The following is a 22,047-nucleotide window of genomic DNA, read 5'->3' on the forward strand; positions in this document are numbered from 1 at the left end:
AGGGTTAGCTACTATCGTGAGACCTGAGAGAGGAGGGCTCACCATCCATACGGAAGTAAGGAAGACTCACGCCCCAGTAAGCTGGCTCCAGAACTCAAGGGCTTACCTGTGTTCTGTGACGCCCCAACTAGGGATTTAGTTGTAGCCATGGACCTGGTGGGCAACCGGGAGGGGATTTTAATCTGTTCCTTGCATCAGAAGGTCCAATAGGCAGGGTTAGTGTAATGGGAGATGCCAAGGTAGGGCTGGCAAGGAGAAGAAGCCACGTGTACTTTGGTCTGATGAAAGGCAGCAGTGATCTGTCACCAACCAAAATGGTCCCCCAACTATGTATTATAGAGCAGCAATCCACATACAGAACTCAAGAAGCCACGGCCTGGAGACTGCACCCGGACACGAAAGACTGGAGAGAGGAGCTGGTGGGGAAACCCCAGAGTCCCCAGGGTGCCACTCCCCAGCCCCACCAGAGAACTTTGGGAATGAGCTGCTGCCCCGAGTGGCCCTCTCCAGGGTTTCAGTGAGGGTCTCCCCCCTCCAGGGAGGAGCAAACCCTTGCCAACTGGAGTCCTGAGAGAGGGGGCAGTTCAATTCCTCCACAGGGGACTCTGCAACTGAGATCTTTGGAGTGAAGCATCTGCGAGCCCCTCAGGGACCCAGGATGAACTGCGCAGCAGCTGAAGGAAGACAGGTCAGACCAGGCGGGAGGGAGCCAGGAAACATCTGGCTTGTAGTTTCAGATTCTACCTGTTCACAGTTCACACAGTCTCCCCAGGAAACTCACACCTTGCCCTATGCCAAGTTTTTAAGAGAGTTAAGCTCTGCCCATCCATGACTTCATTTTTCTTGAGTAGAAAATCACTGATATCGTCAGATCCATGGCACCCACCCTCACTTTCTCCTAACAGCTGAAACTGTCAGGCTGGCTTCAGGGCCTGGTCTTCGCACTTAATATCACTATCCTTCACCTGCTCAGACAACCGGAGCAGGCGGGTGAGTTCCTCCCAGCAACCTCCACTGCATTCTCTCAGCTCCCACCGCAGGGCAGCCCATGCATCTGAGTGAACACGTGTGCATGTGCACACACACAGGTATGCACAGACATACACTAAACATGAACACACAGTGCACATGAACGCTGCTCCAAGCTAGGGCCCTCTGAATCTCCCTGTGCCACAGTTTCTTCTTGTAGAAACTGGGGAAGATCACAGTACTTACCTCCTTAGAGTCATTGTGAAGGTCAATTTGAGGCATCACACATTTAAGGCACCCAGACATAAGGGTCAACAGGGTTAGCTATCACTGTCCAGTTTGGTGGGAGGAACTGAATGCATGTGGACACATGGACTCAGTCTACACGCAGGCACAAAAGGAGCTACACTGGTTACATTCAGGCATAGCCCAGAGCACTACAATCTCTGAGACATTGTCTGGAAATCTAGAAATCACCTCCTTGCCCTTTAAGGTATTTTAACACTCACATTCCTCTGCTTTTCGAAGAATGTGAATCTTCCCAAGCTGTCCATGAGAGACACTGCCTCCCCTCGAGGGAAACATGCAAATGCTCCATAAACAGCCATAGTGTGGGGCTCTGCCGTGAGGAAGTCACAGCAGACACGCTAGACAGCATAGTCCTGGCTACAGCCTGGAGGAAGGGAGGCCCGTGGTGGAGCACTCACTCCGTGCTTGTCTGCCCAGTGAGACCTCAAGTTCCTTGAAGACAAAGGCCATGGGTTGTTGACTCTTGTGTTCCTGGTGGCCTTCACAGAGCTGAACAGAGGACAGACGCACAGACAGGTGGGGCTCTGGTGGTCAAGGCAGCAGTATCCTTAGATGCTAAAGTCTGAGCCAGGCCATCAGGCCCGGCATGGGCAGGGCAAGGCCCATAGTGGTGGGAAGCCAGTTGGCCAGCTGGGGTGAGAAGACCACGAAGCCATGGGCAGACAGGAAGTAGAGGTGAATGTGTCTGCCTCCTATAGGCCTCTGCCAGGACAGCACAGACCCTCTAGCTGGGGCAGCACAGACCCTCTAGCTGGGGCAGAACAAGGCTGGTGCTTCCTTCTAGTCCTTGAGCCTGTATAGCTCAAACTCAAGCAGAACCCTGGGGTTTTGGGATTCTGTGTGGTGACTGCTGAGGAAGGTTTATGGATTTGACAGGGCGCATGTGAGAGAGACAGTTCTCAGTCAGCACTTCCTGTCCCCTGCAGAGGCTCACAGGGGACAGCCCCTGCCAAGGAGACCCTGGAGGGACTCTGAGGATAACAATCAGAGGTTGGGCTGGCTGGACTGAGCCTGGGCCTGTTGTCCACCAAATCTCCATAGGCTCTAGCCTGACCCCTCGCTCCACCCCTGGGCTATGCAGGCCAGCCTGTGCAGAACACCCCGATGCGTCCATTAGCAACATCCGCCTCACTGTGCCAACACTCCAACCACACAGGAAAGGGCCGAGAAGGCAATGCTTAACCCAAAGGAGTGAGTTTCATAGGAGGAGTGGTTTCAACAGTTTCACTGCAGGACATTGAGGGAATATTTCCCTATCCCTTCAAATGGACGATCACTGCAGAAACGTGAAGAACAAGACTTTGTCAACGGGTTGTTTCCAGGTCTCCCAGTGTCTAAATAGCAGAGTTGGGATGGGAACCGAGAACCGATTCTTTCCACAACCGCCCACTGAGTAGCAAGGCTGCAGCCAGCAAAGAGGTGTGCAGAAGCAAGCAAGCTCCATGTGGTGGGGACAGCACATCGCCACCTCCACCGCCCCCTGCAATGGGCTGCCAGCTGGGTCACCTGCCTTCCACTGTATCTACTGTGTGAGCTTCTCCAGCTCTTCTCTGTTTTCTCTTCCTCAGCATCCACCCCGTGACACGTAATGGTGGCTGATGTTGCCACAGTACCATGAGGTTAACAGCTCCTCCCTCCAGCTTCCTTCATGGTGGCAGCCTCACCTGCATTCCAGCCATTTGCTGGACACCGCACCAGACCCTCAAAGCCCATCCAAGACTGTGGGGAGTAGTAAACAACCCAGCCCAGTTAAGAGGAGTTGCTGAATTTAATGAACTCTATTTGAATGGCAGGGCTGTGATTCCTCTTACCTTTAACGTGAACTCACAGGCGGATTAAAGTGAAATAAAACCTACCATTTGAGTTGCATTCTCAGCTGATTGGAAACATGCATTGCCTCCCCATGACCGGGCCGTGAGAAGGGAAGTTATTATCTTTCTTTAGAGTTTGTAAACTCTTTATGGCTGAGGCAGCTTTAATCCTGCTGGGGAAAAAAAAAAGGATCAGGGAAATCAATTGCTCCCATTTACCTTTGTTTCCCAATCACATGCTCCAGTGGGAATAAAACATCCTAAGTGAGGGGATGTGGGGAGCCAGGTGATCCCTGACAGAAGAGTTTGATTATTTTCTTCTCTAGGCATGTGAATTGAAGGAGCTTTAGAGTTCCATTTGGCAAGGGGGCTCGTTTCACAAAAATGTGCACCCCAGCAAGGATATCAGCACTCCTGGGCCATTACTGGTTCCTCTGCCTTTTCCTTCCAGAGGAAATGCCCTCCATTCCCCAACCGTGCCCGCTTCTTTAAGGGGTGCTTGCAGCAAATGGCCCAGCTCCAGGTATTTGGCCAGGAAGGAGTCCAAGTACGGGCAGATTTGAATCCAAATCAAATCAGTCCAGGAACGAGGAGAAAACCTGTGGAGACTGGGGCTGTGGAGGAGGCTCTAGACTCCCTTTCGGCCTCTCCCATTTCTCTGACCCTCCCTGTGTGTGACCTGACAACACAGTTCACATGCAGTAGGTCCCAAGCAAGGTCGGCAGGAGGGCCCGGGCTCTGAGCCAAGCACTCTAACTGCTGGAAGAGGGCCTGGCTGCGATGTCTGCCTCGCTTTCCTTTAAAGATGTGGAGGCAGGGGGTAGAGGTGGGAATCTTCGAAATAAGGCAGAGGCAGGGGTCTTCGGAGCGAGAGCTCAGCCAGGCAGCCAGACACGAGGCTTCCATAATTGCTTCTCTGAGGGATCAGGGTCTGTCATGACGTCATTTGCTCAGAGGGCTTGCTACAGATGGGTTGGGAACATGGACCCTATTAAGTCACCTTGTTTAGGGGGAGGCCTATCATTCAGGATCCAGTCAGAAATATAAAAACCAGTCTAAGTATGCAAAAAATGTAATTCAGGGAATTGGGTATGGAATCACCGAGAAGCCAAATAAGGGATGCAATTGAGAGATTAACAGAGATTGCTCCCACTGCTGGCTCCAGGCTGGAGGGCAACTGAGAGGGAGTGGTTCTGGAGTCACAGTGGGGAATGTCCAGCCCAGGGCTAGAATACCATGGAGGCCCCTAAGGAAGCTGGAACCTAGAGGGATAGGAGCCACAGAGGAGAGGCAGCTGCCGCCAGCAGCTGATGAGGTGACTCTACTTGACAGGCTGACAGAGGAAGGAATACCTTGGCTTCTCTTCTTCTTCATACCCCCCAACCCCAACCCCACTGGCTGAAGCCAGCCAGAGGCAAGCTGACCAGCAAGCCTGAGAAATGCAGCCTGTGGGGGTCGACTTTCCCGCAGTACAGAGCAGGGGATGAACGAGAGAGCTGTGGACCTGAGGACAAACAGCCAAATGGCCAGCACAGAGACCGTGGCCATGTCAATGCCCCTCAGCCTCGCCTGGGGCCCTGGGGTGGCCAACTAGGGAGAGAAGGATGGGGAGGCCACACTGCAGAGGACTCCACCATGCAGGGACCCCTGAGGGGCAAACATAGATCCCCACCATCACTGTCACCCCAAACTATGTGACCTTCAATATCTGTAAGGAGGGAGGGAGGAGGGCAAGTACCACAGAGTGAAGCACAGAGAAGACCCAGGCACAGCCTGGCTGGGCCCACACACAACTCACCCAGATGCCCTGCTTTGAACACCAGCCCCTGAGATAGGCAGGGGGCAGGGCAGAGACATCTGTCCTCAGGAAGCCAACAGGCCCAAATCCCACTGCCTTCCACTTACAGAGTCCAGAAACTTCCTTCCTCCTCCAAGCCACTTTTTCCTCACCTATACAATGGGGATACTGTGAGTACTTACCTCACCTCTGTGAAGATGAAAAACACAACATGAGTGTGCCAGGTGCAGGGCTGGGCCCATTTCACATGCCAGTTGGCTGGACCCTCCCACCGGCAGGCAGAGCCCTGCGTGTGGCAGACGCCATCTTGGACATGTCTGTAGATGAGCAACCACCTACACACAGTAGGTCCTCAGTCCTCTCTCTTGACAGGAGAGAGAGTTGAGAGGAAGAATTTGGGTGGGGTGAAAGAAGACCACTAGGGCCAAAGCTCTGAGAAGAACCTCAGTCAAACCACAATACGGTTCCTGACAAAAAGGGGAAAATACATGTTAAATAAGTAAGTGCTCTGAGTGAGAAGAGGAAGGGTCAGTGGTCTTGCTCAGTGAATGGAAGCACAGTATCCAGGGGACCCTGAGCCCGGAAGCCCATGGTAAATTCCAGCAGGGCCATGCAGGGCCCCACACCCCATCCCTCTGCTACCTGCCAACAGGGTTTCCTGTTTCCAGATGGGCCTCGTCTCCTTGGTGCGACACGACCACCCAGCCCTTCACCACTCAGAAACACACGCACGAGGTCCAGAGCTCCCAAACTTGGAGAGCTGCCCCGGGAGTATTAGAAGCAGGCAGGCTGGAAGCCTGATGTTAGAGGCTTCCAGATCCAGTGCTGGGCCTCATTACTGGGAAACACATGGTCATTCCCTGTGGACACTCTTGGAGGCCAAGGCGGGAAGCTAATCTTCGGGGGTCTCTGTCTTTCAGTTTTACGTTCCTCTTCCCCTGGGCCTCCAGGGTCTGTGGTTGCAGTGCAGAATTCAAGTCAAAACATCAGAAAGCCTCATGTGGTCTGACTTCTCCTTCCCCTCTCCATTCCCCAACATGCACACACACGTGCACACATACACACATACACACACATGCATACACACACACACCTGCATACACATATCCATACATACACACATGCATACACACAAACACATGCATACACCTGCATACACACATCCATCCATACACACACACACATACACATATACACATGCATACACACATCCATCCATACACACACATGCATACACACACACACCTGCATACACATATCCATACATACACACACACATGCATACACACAAACACATGCATACACCTGCATACACACATCCATCCATACACACACACACGCATACACACATCCATCCATACACACACACACATACACACATACACATGCATACACACACCTGCACGCACACACACACACCTGCATATACACATCCATACATACACACACACACACACACGCCTGCCTCTGGGCTCTGTCAAGCATCCCAGGTAAAGTGTTGGTTAGAAAACCACATGATAATTATGAGCTGTGAGTTTTGCTCCACAGTTAAAGAAAGGGAAAATACTTCCACTTGAGATTCTCAGCCCGCTTTACACACCAGCGTGAATGTTTTGGCTCAGCTCAGGGGAAAACAGAAGCAGAGAAGCGACCCCACTAGAGGAATGGTAGGGGAGCATGCTGGGAAGGTCAGAGTGCTCTGGTAAAGGGATGCATTCCGTAAGAGATGGCCACAAGTTCCCAGGAAGGTTGAAATAGCTAAGTCTGATGAAGAAAGCACTGGATTGAACGGAAGACATTCAGCATGGCCGAGCGATTCTGAGAAAGTCACCAGGAGCTCTGCATACTTTATTTTGCCAGTCTCCGTAGTCAGAATTGTGCTGGCAAATGTTTAGCAGCTCTCTGAGTGGCGGGGGAGCTCGGATTATGTGTTTGCTGATGTCCGTGATGCAAATTGTCTTACCACGGTCAATTTCAAGGTATCAAAATGACATCACTGAATGTGGAATGGGAAAGAGACGCACAGTAAGCCTACCATCATGTGGCATTCCCATCACCCAGATACAATCAGTGTGAATAGCCCCAAGGCCATAGATATAGTAAGGTATAGTAAAATAACTAGGAAGCAGTGGGTTTTGATTTATTTATTCACTTTGTATTTAATATCATTTCACCATAAGTTCATATAATTGTTAATAAGTTAGTTACATTAAAAATTTAAGTTTAGTGAGTGATTAAATATAATTTAATGATTTAACAATCAGCTTTTATGAAACAGTGTGAGACAACTCCAGCACACCACTGCATGGAAAAAGTTCCAGACCCTTGTGCTCAAGTGCTGGCTGGAAAAAACAAGTTAATGCCTTGGAAATAAACATGGTACCTAAGCAGAAGCCCTGGAAAGACTGGAGTTACCATTCTAAGAAACACATACAATATTTTGCTATTTAAAAGTGAATTCATTTATATTTATCACACTAGATATCCCAGCACTTTGGGAGGCCGAGACAGGCGGATCACGAGGTCAGGAGATCAAGACCATCCTGGCTAACATGGTGAAACCCCGTCTCTACTAAAAAAATACAAAAAACTAGCTGGGCGTGGTGGTGGGCGCCTGTAATCCCAGCTACTCGGGAGGCTGAGGCAGGAGAATGGCGTAAACCCGGGAGGCGGAGCTTGCAGTGAGCTGAGATCCGGCCACTGCACTCCAGCCTGGGCGACAGAGCAAGACTCTGTCTCAAAAAAATAAAAAATAAAAAAAATAAAAAATAACCTTGAGGATGTCAAACCATTCCATGGTATAGATGAGGAAACAGGATCAGAGAGGGAAAGGGAACGCAAGCCCACTCAGCTGGTCAGAGGGGTGCAGCATTTGATTTACTCTAAATCCCTCTCTTGTCTCTACCACTCCCTTCGTGGCCTTAGTGAGGGGCAGCCCACACCAGCACACAACCTCTGACTGCACACCCCTGTCAAAGCTCACCTAACAAGCGTCACCAGACACGGTTCACAACTGGAGCGCCTGTGCCCGCCCTGGACTCAGCCCTCTGGCTTTAAAGGAATATTAAGTAAGAGGCCACACTCACTTCTTTCCTAGGACATCTGTCGCAGAGCTCGGGGGCAGAGACATTCAGAGGCTGCCTTTTTTCCAAGATTGGAGGAAAACACAGCTAAGTCCCACCCCTTTCTCTGCCCTCTGGGATGCAGGATGTTGGTGTCTCTGCTAAACTGATCAGAAGGCAGCAGAGGGCTTTAAACTCAATTCTCTGAGCTCTAGCCAAACCCCAAGGCCTCCTGGACACCGAGAGCTTGACAGTGCCTGACTGGCCACCCAGGCTGTGTGCGGTGTTACCCAGCAGCCCCTTGGAAAGCCCCAGACAGGCCACCACCCCATCCCCCATGTTGGAGCAGCCAGCACTGGATTCCAGGACCTCTGCTTGGGGCTCAGATCCCAGACCCCCAAACTCACATGTGGCTGGAAACCAGCCCCTACAAAGTCCTCCCGTGCAAAGTGAGCCCTTCTCCCACCTCCCACCTTCCCCCAGCTTGCCTACTGCCCCTCCAGCTTCTGGGTAGGAGACACCCCATCGCCCAGGCCACACCCCCTCAATCCTTTGTCATTTCAAATTTTCTGGCATGTAGGTTTGGTATGCTTGGCTCTTTTAAACATCACGCTTTATGGCCTTTTGCAGTGTAATTTTGTTCCTGTCCTGCCATTCAATCTGAATTAAATATCAAACAGATGTGAGTCATTTTTTTTTTGCCCTTTTTAAAGAAAAAGTTTAATATTAGAGAGCATGCCCTCCTATAAGATCAGGAAAACCATTTGGAGAAATAAGCCCCTTCAAATTAAAAAAGAATCATATTGATTAATGTTAAGATGCTTTCAAGTGATACATTTCGAAGTGCTAAGGGAAGGTGTTTCCAGCAAGCTATAAAGCAGCCCGTAGAAAGAAGGGGAAGATATACGGCCCAAGGCTGACGGGGAAATTGGAGCTCTGAGAAGGGGCAACCCCACCTGGGAGGAAGCTCTGAGCTTGGAGATGAGGTTCACAGATGATGTTGGGGGAGACGGTCTTCCCTGAAGGCCTTAGGCGGGCCCCTGTGCTCTGCAGCCTGTGTGGTCAGGCCGGGAAAGGAAGCAGGAAGGAGCTCCATTTTGCTCAGAGAGCCGGCCTGGCCTGAGTGCCCATTCCTCTTCCTCTAATGCGTGTGCTAGCTTGGCCTGTCTCCCTCAGCCAGCTGTCCCCGGTGATTTTGTATGTCTGGACATGCTGAATGGCTTAATCCACTCATTCCTGCTGCAGTCTCTTGGGTAGTGCAGTCTTTGGCTTTCTGTGGGTCTTGGACACCTCAGAAAATGATAGCTATGGTGTCTCTTCGCACATAGGAACATGCGCAACTTGCATCCAACCTCAGGAGCCCATGGTTTCCTGTCGCAGATGTTCCCTCTTCCCCCATCCCAATAGAGTCAGAGCATATAGCATTCCATTACCAGGACATTCAGTGCACAGGGCCAAGGCCCTCCTCTCACAGAGAATGGGAACTTACGTTTACTGAGCACCACGTGCCTAGCACTGTGTAGGGGCTTTTGCATGAGCCAGAGGAGCTGGTCAGTCTCCAAACTGCTCTCCCTTCTTGGCAACATGCATACCTGGAACTCAGTGTTATTGGACCTGCTGCCGTTCATGGCTACAAGCCAGGGCTGCTCCAGTGCCGCCTCAGGCTAAAGCATTTCCATGTGGTCCTTTGACTCACTGCACCTAAAGGCAGCTCTCCAATGATGGCCGGCTCACTACAAATGGCATTTCCATGTGGCAGGGCAAGGAGCCAGAAGGCCTCTGATTCCAGCTGGTCCTAAACATCCTGGGCCCTGGGACAGGGCTCTGCATACCCAAGGTTTGCCTCTGGGATGACGTGCAGGTGCCCACAGACCATGGGGAGCATCAGGCCCTGCTGATGAGAAACAGAACCAACACTTCCTAGAATTCCTCAGACAAAAGAGAAGTTGAGCGGAGGGATTTAGAGCAAAGAAAAGCCTAGACTTTGGAGTCAGACAGCCAAAGTCTGGATCCCAGCTCTACCACTTACTGGCTCTGTGACCTTGGGCAAGAGCTCAACCTCTCCCAGCCTCAGTTTCTTGTTTCTGTGAAACAGGAGTATCACAGGTCTTATACGGCGTCTGGGAGGATAAATGGGGTGCCTGTGAAGGACTCTGCACCGTGCTTGACCGACACCAAGGATTCAATGTTTGGAAATTATCTTTTTGGCCTCTTCCCTCCAAGGTGACAAGCCCCCTATCTGATGGCGCTTGCTGGGGCCTGGGGGACTGGGAAGTGAGTCAGAGTAGGCTCAGCCCCTGAAGGAACCATACCAATGGCCACAAGAGGAGCCACAAATGCAAAAAGAGTGTGTGTTACTGCCTCATAATTCCTGTTTCGGGGGAGGGAAGAGGGGGGAGGGGAGAGGGGAAGACAGCAGCAGAAATATCTGCAAGTGGTTTTAGAAGAGGAACTGAAATTCACAAGCCACTGCTGCCATTCCAACGGTTATTTTCATCCATGGCAATTCAGTCAGAATGTACTGAGATTCATCCTGAGGACCTTGGGTGTGGGGGCTGTGGTAGGAGCAGCACAGAAATGGTGAGGCCCGGCTTCTGCCCTCCAAGGACCCAGGACCACATCCAGATTCCAGAAGGACTCTGAGCTCAACCTGGCAAAGGCTGGTCTGGGCAGAAGGGGTTTCTGAGGGGGGCAAGGATGAAGTCATACCTTGAAGGATGGGCCATCTGCTGAGAGAGAGGGAGAGCCCCCCGCTATGCCTAGCTGCCCACTGGGCGGGAGCCCAGGGACGAGGTAGCCAGCTCTCTGAGGTCTCTATTTAGCCCCCTCCACCTCCCAGCTCACATAGCCCCACACGACAGGCATTTATTTGTGCTTCACTAAGAACAAGAGGTCCTTTCTAAAGGGGCTGCTCGCTGCCCAGCCTGGGAACTCGTAACAGCAATGAAAACACATTTCTCTTACTCTGCAGCTAACAGGGTCAGCAGAGTGTCACTCAGAGTCCTGAGGATGTGGGTGAGGCTCCACTCCCAGCCCCTTGTCAGGAGCTCAGGTCTCTCTCCAGGTGACAGGGGCAGGGGGAGACATGAGGCCCTAGGCTGTTAAACGGGGCCGACTATGATGGTGGCTTAGCCCCATACCCTCCAAGATCCCCAGGATGCCCAGTCTGAGTCCAGAACCTCGTGTGGTGGCCACACTCATTCTGATGACTTTGTTTCCATGTTCCCTACAGGGCAAAAGCTCAGCCACAGGCTTTTCTCCAGCCTTTTGTACCACATACATTCTGTCCTGGACTGATGACATGGGGTCTCCTCCTAGTAGGAACTTGATAACTTAGACACATTCATATCTGTCTCTGCTCTTATTTAATTTTCATATTTTAATATGCATTTAACTATGTGAATAACTGAAATATATTTAAATAAACATTTACTTACATGTCCCTCCAATCTTCCTCAGGGCACACACTTTCTCACAGTTGTAATCAGGCTATACAGACTCATTTTCTTCAGTTATTTGTTGGACATTTCATATGGCTCCATCCTTGTCATATTGAGCTTATTGGTTACATATTATTGCGTCACAATACACCTTAGTCTGTAACTAACCAATAAGCATTTTAATTGGTTAAAATGTTTTTGCAATGGTTAATGTAATGCTTCAAAGTATCTATAAAATACTTTTTCTTTGGAACAATTCCCTTGAGAATGTTCCCAGGAGCTGCATGCTCTGTTGATCCTCTGTGTGCCTGATGTTTTGCAGACTATCTCATTAATCCATGTGCTGATCCAGCAGAGTTTGCTCCTATGATGCCCATTTTATAGATGGGAAAACTGAGGTGGGTAGGGTGGGAGTGGACATTTGCCCAGAGCCAGCCAGCGTGTCTTCATGAGCCATTTCTTGGGATGCCTCCCACCTCCAGGTACACTCTGGGTGTAACGGGAGCCCTGAGTGCCTTTACCCAGGGCAGTGAATGACAATGGTGGGATGCTTCTGTGGCAGTGTAGAGCTGGTATGAGATGAAGAAAGCTGCTTCTTCAGCCTCTGAAACCACCACTACAGATGGCCATCTTGAACCAAGTCCAGGGCTGCCCTCCCCGACCCCTCCAGAGACCCTTTAAGTAAAGGAGGAGGTGGTTTTTGGATCTCTAAGCCCCTCTGAAGATGTGAAAATGGGGGCAGGTCAGCCACATGAAGCGCCAGCTACAATGTGTAAACACACCTCAGGGCGATGCTAATCTCCAGGTCAGGCCCTGGTGCCACCAGCCGCCCACGGCAGACACAGAGGCTGGGGTGGCTCTGGCCAAGGGCGTTGTGTGATCTTGTATCCACGGCAGAAGGTCACTGGGTTCCCAGGGCCAGGCAGCGGACCTGGTTGGCACCTCTGTCTGCCCTGCAGCGGTGTGAGTGTCCTGTCCAGCCTTCCCTAGATGCAAAGTTGCCACAGTTGCCAGGCCAGAGAGGGGCCCAGGGGCTCATGCAGGCATCTCAGCCCCTGGTTGTGCCCCTGGGTGAGGTGCACGGGGCTAATCAGAAACACCTGTGTACATGGAATTTCCTGCCCCAGTTCAGCCTTCATTTCCTCTGCCAGTAAAAACCCGAGACGTGCAAAGGTGAAAGAAACCAGCCAGTCAATCACCCAGACGACGGCCACCAGGGCCGCAGAGACAGGACTTTCTAAATTAAATTTTAATTCCCACCCGATGGCCCGGCTGGGACAGCCATGATTCAAACCGTGCAACTGGCTGCCTTGGTCAGGGAGACCCTCACCCAGGTCCTTGCAGGAATTAACCCCACCCCCTGGCCAGCGGACGGTGCTGTCTGCCTTGGCCATCGAGTTGTAGAATGAGACCCCAAGAATGAAAGGGACCCCCTTTCCCTTCAACTTCATTGTGCAGCTGCAAGGGTTGCCCAGCTGATTAGCTGCTCACTACTTCAGACTGTTTGAATTATTAGGTGCTGGAGAGATCAGAGCCCGCCAGTGACTCGGGGACATTTAGCAAGACAACATCAAAGCTGGGGGCTGCCTGGGTCCAAAGTGTAGGATAACGGTCAGAGCCTGAGGGTCTGGGCTCTGTCCTGGCCCAGCAGGTTTAGGTGAGGAGAGAGTCGTAAAAATGCCTCCGTTTTTCCAGAACATTTTTCCAGAGATTCCTGCAGGCTTGGGGAGGAGGGGCTTAGAGCGAGAAGAAGGGAAGTATCGAGCTGCCCACTTTATAGTCAAACCAACTGCAGCATCTTCTGGGAAAATGACTTGCCTGACCACACAGCTGGCTGGGAGCAGTTTGCCAGGCTGAGCCCATTACCAGAGACTGAGTCATGACCCCCATCTCCTAACCTCAGCCACACAGGGGAGGGCCAGGGAGGTGGCCTTTGGAGGCAAATATCCAGGGCTAAGAACTTGGGCTTGGGAGTCATAGAGTCCTGGACGCAAAGTCCAGTTTGTGCCCTTCTGCAGGCTAACCTTCCCCAGTCTCAGCCTCGTGGTCCACAAAATGGAAAATAACTGTAGCCCCCCCCAGCCCTAACCCTCATAGGGTTGCTGCAAGGAGAACAAGGGCAGGGGGTGCTTCATGCTGAGGAATGTGATAAGCCAGGGGCCAGATGGGGCAATCTTTGAGAGAGAGCTTCTGCTTCTCTGCTCGTGGCATATCAGCGACAGTCACCACGAGAGCAGGAAGAGATGGCCCTCCCTTCAGGAGGATCTGAGCCCCTGCTGGACACCACTTCCTGTCAGCCTTGTGTCCGGCACTACCATAGTGAGACACATATGTCCCCCTCTCCATCCTATCTGATTGGTCTCCTTATAAAGGGGCCCAAACACATCACTGGCGATGGTGGGCGAGCCGGCAGGGTCAGGAGGATTGGCACAAATCCTCCCTAGTTTTGGAGAAGCAACTGCACAAGAGAATCTTTGGGATCTTCAGGGCAGCAGACAGGACTGAGGCCATGGACCGACTTCCCAGCAGAAGGACTGTGTCGCGCTCCCCAGGAAGCAAAAAGTGTCCCAGGGTTTCAAATCTGCCTTCTTTTAAATATAGCTTTATGATTTTTAAATGATATATACTCGTGCTCTACTGCAACTACATACAGTAACAACATTGCTCAACAATGTTGAGCAAAGCGAGCCAGACACAAATGAGTTCACACTGTGTGATTCCATTTATATGAAGCTTAAAAATAGGCAAACAGAATCTCTGGTGTTTAAATCAGGAAATGGGTCAGCCCTGGGGGGTGGTGACTGGAAGTTGACACTGGAGGTAGAGTGCCTGTGATGTTGTTCCCTGATCTTGATGCTGGCTACATGGGTATGTCCACAGAGTGAAATCCCCTGAGCCACACACTTATGACTTGTGCAGTTTTCTGTATGTCTGTTATATCCAATAATAAATTTCCTTAAAATAAATGATCAGGCTCATAGCAACATTGTATGTACAAATAAATAAATATGAAACATTGGGCCAGGCACAGTGGCTCATGCCTGCAATCTCAGAGCTTTGGGAGGCTGACGCTGGAGGCTTGCTTGAAGCCAGAAGTTCAAGACCCACCCGGTTTTAAAAACTGAAAAAAAAAAAAAATGCATAAAATAAATATAAAACATTGATCCTTATTGAAAAAATGTTATTTACAATAGAAAATTGGAAACATGTCATTTATCCTACCATCCAGTTTAATTCTTGTGATGGTTTATTATATTTTCTTCCCACCTTTTCCCATGTACTGTGTGTGTATATTTGGTACTTTTAGTATTATTATTATATGTAAAATTATAGGTCTAACTTTTTTCTTTGTGTTATATTGTGAAAATTTTTGTACACATCTTTGATGACTTCTAAAAACTATCCTGATGAGTATACTGTGCCACCACATGGACATATCATGCTTTAACTTAGTGGTTCTCAACCGGAGTGGAATTTGCCCCTCCCCAGAGGACATTTCACAATGTCTGGCTGGGGAAGAGGATACTAGCAGCATCCAGCAGGTAGAAGCCAGGGAAGGGCTGTGTCTTGTTCACTTCCATTTCCCAAGGGGCCGGTCCAGACCTGGCACCTGGTCGGGGTTCAGTAAAAGTCAGTGGGATGAAAGTGACCCTCCCTCTTTCCTCCCGTGCTTGTGAAGATGACCTGTACTTACATTTGAGTTTCTAGGCCAGGCTCTTGTCTGTCTTTTTCCCTGGATGGGGCATGTTAGAATAGTTTTAGAAAATGTGTCTAAGGGACTCAGGGTGAAAGTGCAAACCAATCTCGAAGAATACCTGGGTTGCCAGGCAACAAGAAGACACCAGCACACATTCTCAAAGATGAGCCTAGAAGATATTTCCAAATAGCCCAAGACAGTCTCATTACTAGTAATTTCCTTACTTACACTCAAGGAAAGAATTATTCAAAATATACAATATATTGTGCTGATTACTGGGAGTAGAATGCTGGAAGAGAGATCATATACCACTGATGGAAGAAGTACAAACCTGACCCTGGCACTGGGAATATTAGGGAGAGAGAACCATCTCTCTCTCTCTCTCATCATTAGGGCACGACCATCTTCAACAAAAAGCCAGAACCCAAAGTCACCTCCTGCCTCTGGCCTTTGCTGGACCCAGCAGAAGAGGCTGGCTGGAGAAATGCAGGGTGGAGAAGGAACAAGGACAGGGCTCTGAGGCCGCCCTAGAGATGGTTAGATGGCACTGCAGGGCCCTAGATCTCAGGGCCACAGGGTTGATTGAAGAGTCACTGCTAGTCCTTTGACCCCAAGACTGCCATAATCAGACTCAGCCTGGATAAACTAATGTGCCCATCTAGACTCCTGGACTCACTGGGACTCAGTGAGCCCCTGGACCCTGCATGGAGTGGCACACCTTCCTCCTTGCAATGTGGAAAGTGCTCTGCTTTCAGGACAAGCTCTGAAAAGCAGCATGAACTTCTGTTTTATTTTCTTGTTTTGCGCAAGAAAGCCAGTTGGCATAGCCTATCTGTATTTCTAAAGTGGCTGTGGATTACCTACATCAGAGACACTTTGGATGCTTGTTAAAAAGGCACATACTGGGACCCCACACTGGACTTCCTGACTCAACCAACCTGGGAGGAAGTGCCAGGAATCAGCATCTCAATAGACTCTTCAGGTAATTCTTTTTTAAAGAAATGTGGAGATATGTATACATGTGTGTATATATATATACACACACACACATACATATATACACATATACATATATACACACACATATATATACACATATACATATATATAAAACTTTAAAATGTCATTTTAACTTTTTTAATATTCAAGTCACTGTAATTACAATTCATTGTTGCACAAACATCTTCACTGTTTTCAACATTGTGTGTGTGTGTGTGTGTGTGAGAGAGAGAGAGAGAGAGAGAGAGAGAGAGAGAGAGAGAGAGAGAGAGACGAAGTCTCACTCTGTTGCCCAGGCTGGAATGGAGTGGTATGATCTAGGCTCATTACAACCTCTGCCTCCAGGGTTCAAGTGATTCTCCTGCTTCAGCCTCCCCAGTAGCTGGGATTACAGGTGCCCACCACCACGCCCAGCTAATTTTTGTATTTTTAGTAGAGACAGGGTTTCACCATGTTGGCCAGGCTGGTCTCGAACTCCTTACCTCAGGTGATCTCCCTGGCTTGGCCAGCCAAAGTGTTGGGATTATAAGTGTAAGCCACCACGCCAGGCCAATTTCCAACATTATCACCCCAAACAGAAACCCTATCTCCATTAAGTAATAACCTTGTGTTTTCCCCTTCCCCCAGCCCTTGTAACCTCTAATCTACTTTCTGTCTCTGTGAATTTACCTAGTCTAGACATTTATCTAAGTGGAATCATACCATATGTGTCCTTTTGTCTCTGGTTTAGTTCACTCAGCATAATGTTTTCAAAGTTCATCCATGTTGTATCATGTATCAGAACTTCATTCTTTTTTATGGCTGAATAATATTTCATTGTATATATGCATGCTACACTTTGTTTATCTATTTATTCATCTGTGGACACTTGGGGTATTTCCACCCTTTGGCTATCATGGATAAGGCTGCTATAAGCATTAGTGTTCAAATATCTACTTGAGTCCCTGCCTTCCGTTGTGTGTGTGTGTGTGTATAACTAGAAGTGAAATTGCGGGGTCATATAGTAACTCTATGTTTCACTTTTTGAGGAACTGCCATATTGTTTTCTACAGTGGCTGAACCATTTTCTATTTCTACCCACAATGCATGAGGGTTCCAGTTTCTTTACATCCTCACCAATTCTCATCATTTTTCTTTTTTTCTTTTTTTCTGTCTAGCGTGCATAGCTTTGAGATGTGGGAGGAAACCCAAGTGCCCAGAGAAAACCCTCACAGATATGTGGATAATGTGCCAACTGCACACAGACTGTGGCCCCAGGCTGGAATTGATTTTTTTTTCTCGTCAATTTTATAACGAACCTACCTTGGATGAATGGACATTACGGAAGGACCCACTGTATAGCCATCTCAGTAGGTGTGAAGTGGAATCTCACTGTGGTTTTCTTCAGATCATTCTCACACACGCTAAAGTTGGAGAACTCTGTTGTCAATAAAACAGAACACTCAGCAGAGAGACAGGGACCCAGGGCAAAGGGAAGGGGATTTTTGCCACTTTTCAAAGAGTTCATTTTTTTTTAAACAAACGCTGGTTGCTAATGCTGAGTTCAGTGGCCCATCAAGGGCACTCCATAGTCCTGAAGTGAATTTGAAGAGTTTGGGGGATGCAAAGCCTGGATTTAGAGTTGCGAGGCTGCAGGCAGGCTTGTGCGAGCGGGGCAGCGGGCCAGCGCGGGTGACAGAGGTGCCGTGGAAGCCCATGGACAGGGCTGCACTCTCATTAAGCTTTCGCTGGTGAAAGGGATTGAGTCTGAGCATCTCTCCAGGGTCTAATAATTTTATGAGTCGGCTTTGTAGGATAACTTTGCTTTTTTGGAAGCACTGTAATGAGAATGCACATTAGGAAAAGTGCCAACTGGCTTTTTAATAAAGTCATCTGAGGCAGGGGTGGAACAACAACTTTCCTGCCTTCCCACCAACACAATTTGTGCAACAGGACTCAGAGGGGAAGATACCAGGCTTCGGGCCCATCTTGACAGACACCAAATAGAGGGATTTTCTTGTATTCCAGGACTCTGGTCCAGGCTGAGTAATAAATCTCTCTGGAAGCGGGGGTTGCCTCCTCATAACCCTGTATCAGCCTGACCAAGAAGCAGCTGCCCATTAGTCGTGGGGGTTCTGAGGGACTGGCAAGGGTTGCGTGGTACCCAGGGCTGACCCCTGAGCCTCCGTAGAGGTTGCTGTCTTCCAAATCCCAAATCCTGCTAGAAGAAACACTCATTGCTTTAGGTGTAATTGTGCTTATTTGGCTACACTGGGACAATTAGCAAAGCAGAGCTCTGTGGGTAAGAGCACTCTCAATGGGACTTGTAAGAGCCACAGCCAAGAGATCAAATAACCCCCTTGCTCTCTGTGCAGCAGGCCTGGATTCCATCAGAAGGACACGCCCAGCCAGCCACGATGTAACTTTGGTGCAGACGGCCAGTGGGGCAGTGAAGCAAGCAATAAAAAGGCCTAATCTCTTAAGGCAACATGAATTGTTGGCGAGAACACAAGGGGAAAGCAATGTTAGCCCAGGATCATTTTCTTCTTGTTATAGATGCCTGCTGACTGCTTGGAAAAACCAAAGTGGGAAGAAAATCCTGCTAACACTGGTGGGCAGCAACATGCAATTTACAAGACTCGTTCTGTACAGTTAGTCTTCTTGTAATGATTAGTGACTACCATTAACTGAGCGCTTCTTCTGCAACAGGTATTTCACATTTAATAGGTTGCCTAATCCTCATGATCCTGAAAAATTAGCAGTATTATCACCCTGTGTCAGTCAAGTGCAGTGTAAGAAATGGAAGTCACTCTAAGTATTTCAAGCAAAAGGGGATTTTCATAGAGGGAATCAAATGTTTATAAGATTGTGGTTAGGGCTGCAGGAGCACATGCAGAGGGGGTGACAATAAGCAGTTGGGTACATGGACACATCACACAGCTGAGCTATCAGGAAGCTGCTGTAGCTACCACCAGAGCTACTGTCACAACTACTTCCCCCACCCTTGAAGCAGGTGACCATCTTCCTTGGCTGCCTCTAAACTCACCACAACCAAGTTTACCAGCAACCTCAGAGGGAGGAAGAAGGCATCCCTCAGCTCTGCCTTACAGACCTCTCACAAGAACCATGACTAGTGGAATTTATTTCCAGCCAGAGCCCTAGCTGCAAGGGAGTCTGGAAAGCTTTCCAGGATGTCCAAGGAAGGAGGGTAGAAGTGAACATTAGAAGGTCTTGCAGCCCCGTTTTTCATTTGAGTCCAGAGAGGTTAAGTCATTTGCTCAGGATCATCCAGTTGGTAGTGGAGCCATTATTTGAGCCCAAGTTCATAGGACTCTGAAGCCTGATCTTTCCATTGTTTTCCAGAGAATTTAGGAGAAAGAGCATTCTACATGTTTTAAGCATTCCTTTTAATTATAATTACATTGGATGGTTATTATTTGATCTGATTAAATTCCTAGTGGATTACTCTGAATTTTAGAGATAATGACTCAACTCTGGCAATTGTGACAAATGAATTGTTCCAGTATGAGTGGAGAGGGAGTAAAGAGGGGAGTGGTGAGAGAAAATAAATGGGTCTAGTCTGGATTTAGCTGCAGAGCAAACCTGTTTTCCCCGAGATCCCCATTCCAAGCTCCATGTTCTGGAGCCCCAGCCATGGGCAGCCTGGGGAGCTTTACAGCGTCATTGTTGACGGGCAAGCATGGAAGAGCAATACTCACAGTCTAGTGTTACTGGCATTTAGGTGCCATGGATTAGGGCATTTCATCCACACAACAACTGATGAAGGAGGCAACTATCTCCATTGAATTTCATAGATGAGGAGATTACATCTCAGAGAGGTTGAATGACTTGTCCAGTGTCACACAGACCATCTGTGGTAAAGTCAGAGTTGGCACCTGAGTCTGTTTCAGTCCATATTCTGAAATTCTTAGCCCTTGGCCATGTCTATACCTCCCTGACCTTACAAGTTCTGGCAGCCTCTCAGGCACACAAAAACCTGGACTAGTCCAAAAAGGCTGACGGCCGGTTGGGTGGAAACTGTTTGTGTCAGAGCCATAGTCACTGACTCCCCTGACTCCAGTCTGGAGAACTCAGTGGAGTGGGCTCCAGCAGGCCCAGGAACCACCTGGGGCTAGGCCATCTCTCTCTACCAGTGATTGCTTCCAGATCCATCACGCAGTCTGCCACTGCCACATTGCTCCAGTTTGGGAAAAAGGCTTGTTAGTCCAACCTTCCCATTGCACAGATGGAGAAGCAGAGACTCTAAGAAGGTACCCTGCCAAAGATAATTCCCATGGCTGGGATTGGGGAGGGCACACCCCAGGCCTCTTCATCCTCTCTTCGACTTTGGTGCTAACATTTTTAAAAAGAGGCATTATAGCCCAAAATAATGGGCCAGCAACTGAGCACCCCTTGAATTCCTCTGATCACTGAGAACTCCTCCACCTGCCCTTCCTTGCTGGCAGCTTTGGAGACAGTGGTTAATGTTCCATTTCTCAACCTGGGTGAGAGTTACTTGCTATACTGACCGGGTGAAAGTTCACTGGGTTGGACACTTACTTTTTTATACATATTTTTCTGTATTATGTCATGCTTCAATTAAAAAAAAAAAACTTACTTAAAAGTGATGTTGGCTGTACACCTTCCCCAGGACGAGAAAAATATTCCAATGTTTTAATTGAAAGGTATCTTCCTCTAATCTTAAGAGGCTGAAAAAACTGTATCCAGTGCTGCTGTCAACTCCAGAGTTAAGTAGACTTGGAGATGAAAAGGCCAAGAAGGTTCAAGGACTCTGACAGAAGCTGAGACATTCCTTTTACTTTACTTCAGAAGGCAGAAATGCACCCACACAAATGATACCTGTGGCAGAGGCTTGATAGTTGTTTACAAGCTACATCTTCCTCCTGAGAAACCAGCTAGACTACACTTCCCAGCCTCCCCTTCAGGTGGGCACAGCCATAAGACTGAATTCTGGCCAACAGAATGCCCAAAGTGGGCAGACATAATGGATGCAAATTCCACATCTGGCCCATAAAAACTCCCTTGTACAACCCCTGATTGCCTTTTTCAATCTACTGAGTAAATAGAAAATGCTCTGAGGCCTTAAGGAGGGTGGAGCCATTAGCTAGGAGGAGCTTGTGTCCCTGTGACCTCACATGGAGGAGAGCCAGGTAAGAGAGTTACCTGACCAGGAAGACTTACCATGGGTCAGTTCATGAGCAAGACATAAACTTTGTTATGCAAAGCACTGAAATGCATAACTTATTTGTGGCAACAGTTAGCCTACTCTGAATAATACAACAGCCATTTAAAAATTAGGCAAATAATCTTCTCAACCTAAAGTCAGCCCCAAAGTATTTTTAAAAATCTGAGAAACTACAGTGGCCTCTTGCCTGTTACCTATTGACTCATAAATCAGAAACAGTTTTAACAAGGGCAATTCACCTATTTCCTAGGTCATTAGGGCAGCAGATCAATGGGGAAAAATACATTCTTATAAAATGTGAGATTTGGTAGTCTTTTTTAAAAAACTATTGTTCTGTCTCCTCCCTTGTTGACAAAGAGCACAAACAGTAACATTCTGGACCCCTTTAATACAGGGGCTAACAGTTCTGTACCACCAGAGGGCGATACTATGTAATAGCTGATGCACATAATACCTGAATCATCATGACAGTGAGAAATGGAGTCAACGTTTATAGAAAGGGGCCAGAGGCAGACACCAGAATTGTGGACAGGTTCCTGGACAATGGGAAGGGAGACAGCACGGAAAGCTCCTTTCACACCTACCCCCCAGCTTCCATTTCCTTTGCAATTGTCCTCACAACTAAATCTGCCCATATTTTTGCAACACGTATAAAAATTCTCCAGCTGAAAGACCTGCTTGCATAAGGCAAGGAAAAAAATGTGTTCAAGCTACCTCCTCCCAAAACAGCCACACAGGTAAAGCTGTTAGAAAATGAAGACACTGACAAAAAAGAAG

At 48.8% G+C, this 22,047-nt stretch overlaps 1 protein-coding gene across 1 annotated transcript; it reads left to right on the forward strand.

Annotated features, from left to right (window-relative positions):
• Window positions 1-159: 159 nt before the first annotated feature.
• Window positions 160-1,062, forward strand: DCANP1 (dendritic cell associated nuclear protein 1). The gene is given in 2 exon segments (XM_038009983.1): window positions 160-491; window positions 494-1,062. Coding segments are annotated over 2 exon segments (732 nt in total). The 5' UTR covers window positions 160-328.
• Window positions 1,063-22,047: the final 20,985 nt, after the last annotated feature.

Source organism: Chlorocebus sabaeus, chromosome 23 (assembly GCF_047675955.1).
Source record: "Chlorocebus sabaeus isolate Y175 chromosome 23, mChlSab1.0.hap1, whole genome shotgun sequence".
NCBI lineage: Eukaryota > Metazoa > Chordata > Mammalia > Primates > Cercopithecidae > Chlorocebus > Chlorocebus sabaeus.